At 33.7% G+C, this 6,967-nt stretch overlaps 1 protein-coding gene across 1 annotated transcript in view; it reads left to right on the top strand.

Annotated features, from left to right (window-relative positions):
* Positions 1-1,525: 1,525 nt before the first annotated feature.
* The window catches only part of LOC107858761 (ARF guanine-nucleotide exchange factor GNOM-like), a 14,542-nt gene continuing 9,100 nt past the window's right edge, over positions 1,526-6,967 (top strand). Inside the window, 2 exon segments of the mRNA XM_016703539.2 lie at positions 1,526-2,905; positions 4,109-4,933. Of these exon segments, the coding sequence (XP_016559025.2) occupies positions 4,196-4,933 (738 nt within the window). The 5' untranslated portion in view covers positions 1,526-2,905; positions 4,109-4,195.

The raw sequence follows: 6,967 nt of genomic DNA, 5'->3' as shown, positions 1-6,967 counted from the left end.
GATTCTGCAACATCGGGTACTTGAGGGGAATTAATTCCTTAAGGACACACTGTGAAATTGGAGGACTTGGTTCTACTTCTACTTCATCTTATTTCTTTTTAATAAACATACTTCTTTGAAAGTTCATGTTGAACTTATGTTGAAGGTGTTAAACTTCATTGTTGCTCTTGAAATAGTCTTGAACTTAGATTGAAATTTAGTGTGCAAGCATATAGATTGTGTACCCGAAACAACAATCACTTGCTGGAAATTTTTAGAAAATTAACCCAAGAACACAAGTAAATTATTAGACAGTGATTTTATAATCTATAAGAATGGTAGAAATACTAACCATGTTCCATTGCAATAACTTTGATTTATTAAAGATTTTCTTTCTTTTGTAATCAATTTTATGATCTTCTAAGCCTTCATACGTTATTCTGTATTCTATTCTAAGATAGGTTAGAGAGAAAAAATAGCGTATAAACTTAGGGACCACAATATTTATATTTTGACTATTCTATATTTATATCTCTAACTCTTTTAAAAGCAAGCCTTCAATTATGCCTCATTAGAAATTAACTTTTCAATGAAGTTTTCATCGTACTTATGAAAAAGTGAAAAGGTCCATGAATTTTAATTTATCCAAAATAAACTCATACTTATTAGATATTTAAATTTTAGGCTCAAATACTATAATATTTTATGAGATCATAAAAATAGACTTCTTTAAAAATAACGTGTCTAAGTATAATATTTTAACATGCAAGTGCACAATATAGAAATTACTAACAGCGTCTAATAAGATTGTTTTGAATTTATTTTGAAAAAAAATTAAACAATATTTATGTCTATCTAGCTCTAAAACATATTCAACTATCATGCTGAATAATCACCCCTCACAAGATTATCAAATTCAATCACTTTTATTTTTTGCTATTAAGTCAGTGTTATGATTAGCCCATAATTTGCTCAAATTCAAAATAACTTTGTATTCCACAAAATACCACATTTTACTTGATAACTTTGTATTCCACAAAATACCACATTTTTCTTGATAACTTTGTAATCTTATTTTTAAATCAAACAATGCAAAAGAAAATATACATTGTCTATCATAATTCACTCCTAACTTGGATGAAATAACTAAGCAAATTTCAAGTGATTCTGGTCTTTTTTGTTAAAAAAACATATTAATTATATAAATCTTCAGAAAAAGTGATTCCGATCCGTTCAACTTTCCTTTGTTTTATTTCTCTTGCTAATATTAACAATTTGAAACAAAAATTTCCCTAATTCAATTATTAATTGTATTTTAAACATCCAAAATATAAATTAAAGAGAATAAATAATGAAAACATAAAATTTGACTTCCAATCGGTTGTTTAAAGATTAACAAGGAATACCCCTCCAAAAATCAACTGCCAAAAATATTCAACTGCAAAATATTCCCTGTTACGAACAACTTCCAACATTTGCTCTATATATAAGGTAACTTTCACTTTCTTCCAGATCTTATTGATCACTCTCTCTCTGTCTCTCTCTCTATATATATCATAAATGCCGAATTCCAAACTCCAAACTGATCTTCAGCTAATTTAATTATGTCTATTTAGATCCGGCATTTCGAATTGGTACCTATAATTATTCGTTTTGTTTATAAAGTTTGTCGCATAATTACAAGTGGTGTGACATTGTGACACAATATATAGATATAATGGATTTTCATCTGCTTTTTGAAAAATCGCAAATGCAATTTGTTGTTCAGGATCATTTTTGTGATGCTTTCAAGATGGTGTAGGTAGGTTTAAAGGCTGAATTGAAATGTGATTGTTCTGAATTTTCCTGTCATTTTTGTTTCTTTTTTCTGCTATTTGCGCTTTTGGAATGAGATTATTGGGTTCTTGTAATGGTGGTGGTGGTGGTGATGACAACATCAGTGTAATTTTTAAAAATGAATTTTAACTCAGTTAGTGGCGGAGCCAGATTTGCACTAAGGCGGTTCAAAATATGAACAAGTTACGAGGAGGTTCCTCCTCAACATCTGCTAGATATGCTTAAAAACTAATTTGAACCATGTATAAAATAACATAATTTTCTGCCTAAAGGGGTTCAAATGAATTCTCGGTCCTACCAGTAATTTTCTGCCTAAAGGGGTTCAAATGAATTCTCGGTCCTACCAGTCTCCGTCACTGACCTCAATCACAAGCTAGGCACCCGAGGGCGTGCCTTATAGGTGAATGAAGTGGCTTGAGCATCATGAGGTTTTAGGTTCAAATTTCAGTCAAGACAAAACACTAGGAGATTTCTGTTCATCTATTTCTTGCCTTGGTGGACAAAATTATTTGGTACCTGTCGTTGGTGGGAGGTGATTACTTTAGTATTGTAGTTGAGGTCTGAACCGGACACCACGATTTTTAAAAAAAAAAAGGAGAAAGAGCTAGTTGGAATTAGTTGTACGATTTTCTATATTCATTTTGTTCAAATGGTGCTCATTTCATTCAAATACTAAATAATTGTATTTTAAGACATATTTGGGGGTTCTCTATGACAACCATTTAAGTGAGAAGTTCTGAATTGATTGCAAAATGCTGAAGTCAATGCTTAATTTTAATATTTCTAAGGATGCAAAGATCTACGGGAAGACAAAGCTTTTAAAAGTTTTTGACAGAATGATCTAGTACATGAATGCAACATAGTATTTGTGGCTGTAATCCTTTTAGTTTATCTTGTTTTCCCATTTGTTGCGTCAAGGAAGATTTTTTTTAATCAAGAAGAGAGATAGGCATGTAAGAGATAGAGAGAGAAGTGATTTTAACATTTGAAAGTGGCAGAGACTTGGAAATTTGGATGCCTAGAAGAATACTTGTAGAACTTTAATAGTTGATATTCATGGTGGAGAAGAACTATCAATATTCAGGAAATTGTAAGTTTATCCACTTACCAACATTTTCAAATTACTTGAAACCATTTATTAGCCTTTCATAAGAAAAATTGTTTACTACTGCCCATATCTCTTTCTTTTTTATTGGCAAATCAAAAGATAATTTACAGAGAGAAATTAAATGGTTTTGAATGATTTGACAGCATTATGGTTGGAATACCCTTAAGTCACCAATAATATTTGACTGTTGTAAAATATGGTGTATAGTTGCTTTGAAATAATCCTTTTAGTGCTGCAAAGGAATTCTTTGTTCAAAAAATTTTAAATTTATATATTGACAATATTAGCGTAAGTACTTGGAGCAAAGTTGGTTTATCAAATTTTATCTATTTTTCTTGATACAGAAAAGAATAAAATATATTAATTTTAACTATTTACTTGCAGAATATTAACTTTTGAGAGTCCGCTATACATATCGACTCGCCAACCATTTCGCTCTTACCTTGAATCAATGTGTACTAGTATGTAAAGAGATCCAAAACCTTCGTCAACGTGTTACTTTCTTTGGTGCTTTTTGTGTGGTATTGAAGTTGTATGCTGTAGATAGATAACAAGTTCCTCTTGCATGTATGTGTAATCGTCTTTTGTTTATCAGCACATATGTGGGTTCTAATTTGTACTTAAGCATCAAATTATGAGCTTTAATATTTTAGTTGCAAAATGTAAGAAGCTAATCCATAAATATGCTGCAATAGCTATGAAGAAGCCAAGTTACTAGCTTCGTCTTCAATAAAATGAATGTAGATTGAATCATTTAAGTACTGATGTAAGTATCTATTGTCATTGTTTTCCCTCCTACATTTTCTCATTTAATCAAATATAATAGTAGAGCACAGTTTGAAAATGGTTCTAGTCAGTCTCACTCAGTTTTCTGATCTCTCTCTTTTGAACGAATTAGGTGCTTCATCCACTAGTTATAGCCTGGTTTATGCATTTTGCCCTTAAAAAAGGCACTTCATAGTTACCTTGGTTAGGATGTGTCTTGTTCTTGGTTGTCTTCTTAATGCATCACTCTCTTCTTCTAATGACTCTCAGCCTTTTAATCTTTAAATGATATCTCAGTCATTTGTCAGTGTGAATGAAATGTAGCTAGTTGCTTTTTGGTATCTCTCACTAATTATTTTACTTGTCTTTATAAACTTTTAACTGTTGGCTGTCATATTAAACCAATTTGTTGCTGCTCAGGAAGTGATTTAGCAAGATGCTGCTTGATTTGTGCTTTAGCCTTTTGATTTTTTTACAATTCAAGTGAACTGAATTGAAAGTTAAACCATGATGGGGTGCCTTAATCAGCAGAGTGAAGTCAATACTCGATTTTCAGAACCCAAGGATTGTACTATAAAGCCTTTCAAAGGTGCCTTAGCATGTATGGTAAATTCAGAAATTGGTGCTGTTTTGGCTGTTATGAGGAGAAATGTAAGGTGGGGATTTCGTTATGCTGCTGACGATGATCACCTAGAGCATCCTCTCATCCATTCTTTCAAGGAATTACGGAAAAGTATCTTCTCATGGCAACATCACTGGAACAAAGTTGATCCACTCCTATATCTTCGACCTTTCTTGGATGTGATTCAATCTGATGAGACTGGTGCACCAATAACCGGTGTTGCATTGTCTTCCGTTTACAAATTCTTAACCCTTGAAATAATTGATTCAGCTATCATGAATGTAGAGAAATCTTTACATCAGATAGTTGAGACCGTGACAAGTTGCCGCTTTGAAGTGACTGATCCTGCCTCTGAGGAAGTGGTGCTGATGAAGATACTTCAGGTTCTTTTGGCTTGCATGAAAAGTAAGGCATCAGCAAATTTGAGTAATCATCATGTGTGCAACATTGTAAACACTTGCTTTCGGCTTGTTCATCAAGCTAGTGCCAAAAGTGAACTGCTGCAGAGAATAGCAAGACACACAATGCATGAATTGGTGAGACATATTTTCTCTCACTTGCCTAACATTGACAGCAAAGCACATGAGTTTGATCAGCAAAGCAGATTATGTGCTGACCCAGAGGTAATTGGGACTCTCAATTTAAATTATTACATTTAGTTTTTTGATCTTCTTTATGTTTTGTATGAATGAGACCGTAGCCGCATGTGCTAGTGATTCTTGGCCAGAATATGACTTGTTAATTGTTCAGCTCAAATTAAAAAATCAATATTAGGATTAAAAATTGGCCTTTTGAGTTGAGCCTATGGTGATTCTTATCCAAGCCTCGTTAACTTTTATTCTCATTCATAACTGGTTGGAGCTTGCATATGGCTTATCCTCAGCTAATAGATGAATTTGGGGCTAGGCCCAATACTGAAATCTGATATAGTTAAAAGTACTCAATATTTTTGCCATAATCTTGTCTAAATCTAAATTTATGATGTAATTACGTTATTGAACTTGCAAAATTATGGTTTCCTTAAAGGATAGACTTGTTCTTAGCAATAAACAATTTTCTAGAACATGGAAAAGTGCTTGTAACCCAGCTTGACCAGATAACTGTTTAAGGAAGTCCTTGAATGACCACACTTATCTCTTGTAATTTTAGAATTTTAGTTTTTCACTAACCATGTGGATATTTACTACTTGTGATGGTTAGTTCAGTCCATTATCGTTGTCATGAAGTAGTTAGCCTACCAAGGATTATTGGCTTGATGGGGAACGTACAACAAACTGATGCATGCTTTACTCATAGTCGATTTACTTATTTATCAAAAAAAAAGTCCTAAACTAGTTATTACTAAATAAATATCCAAATCAGTTCAAAATGATCATTGTTACAAGTATGCAATATGGAGTATAAAGAAGAGGAGAAATCAAGAATTCGAGTTGAGCTGGCATTGATTAGTTAAAACTGTTAAAATGATATTTGTAGTTTAAAATTCTGTTTTTACTGTAGTTGTACTGTAGCGGTGTCCCAAAGTTAGTTAAGGCAGTTACAACTATCCAATTAAGAGTTTTAGCTATAAAAACAGTTGTACTGATTGTGATATTCATTGAATAACAACATTTCTCCTCTCTCTCTCTCTCTCTCTCTCTCAAATTCTCTTCTCTTCTTAGCTAAGTTCTCAAATTTTCCCTGATTAGCATTCCAGTTTTGCAAAGATAATTTCTAGAACTGGTCCACAATTGGCATTTGATTATCAATGGTGCATCAATTGGTATCAGAGCCACTCTATTTTTGGCCATAAATGGTTGACAAAAGCAAATCTACTGAAGTCATGGAGGATAAGATGTCCCAGATGCAAGACTAGCTTCAAAAATTGATGGAAGGGATGATTAGCATCATGGACAGAAACACCCAAGCTGATAAGGAATTGGGTGAGTTGAAGGAAAGCTTAACAAAATTGGGTGATGTTAATAGGAACAAGGAAGGAGGTCGAGCAGAATCCTCAACTGCTCAAGCTTGTTCTATGGATTTGCCTAATGATCTCAGACCCAAGGAGAATATGAATCACGGCACATTTTTCACTCGATTTTTGTAGGCTATAGTACCCCAAATTTTCTGGTTCAGAATTACGCAATTGGTTATACAAATAGAGCAGTATTTTTCTGTGGATGATATTCCATTCGACCAAAGGGTTAGGATAGCTTCAGTTCACATGGAAGGGGAAGCTATAGTCTGGCATAGGTCCTACATGAAGTCTACAAACACCGGTGTGGAATTGAGTTGGTCCGAGTATGTTTTATCTTTAAATGAAAGATTTGGGGAAGGGTTTGAGGATGCTGTGGAAGCACTCAAGAAGTTGACTCAAATAGGTAGCGTCAAGGAGTACCAGGCTGAATTTGACAGACTATTGAATTTTGTCAATCTGTCAGTTGAGAACCAACAACAACAACAAACCCAGTGTATTCCCACCTGGTGGGGTCTGGGGGGGTAGGATGTACGCAGTCCATACCTCTACCTCTGAAGAAGTAGAAAGGCTGTTTCCGATAGACCCCCTGCTCGAGACACGCGGTACCACACAAACACATAGTAAAGCACAGCACAAGGTTACAAGATTACATAACATAAATACGGCACCCATAAGTAATATAAAACAGAGGAAAGCACAC

This window comes from Capsicum annuum, chromosome 2, assembly GCF_002878395.1.
Source record: "Capsicum annuum cultivar UCD-10X-F1 chromosome 2, UCD10Xv1.1, whole genome shotgun sequence".
Taxonomy (NCBI): Eukaryota; Viridiplantae; Streptophyta; class Magnoliopsida; order Solanales; family Solanaceae; genus Capsicum; species Capsicum annuum.
Note: the sequence above shows the minus strand (reverse complement) of the source record. Positions and strands in the feature narration are given on the sequence as shown.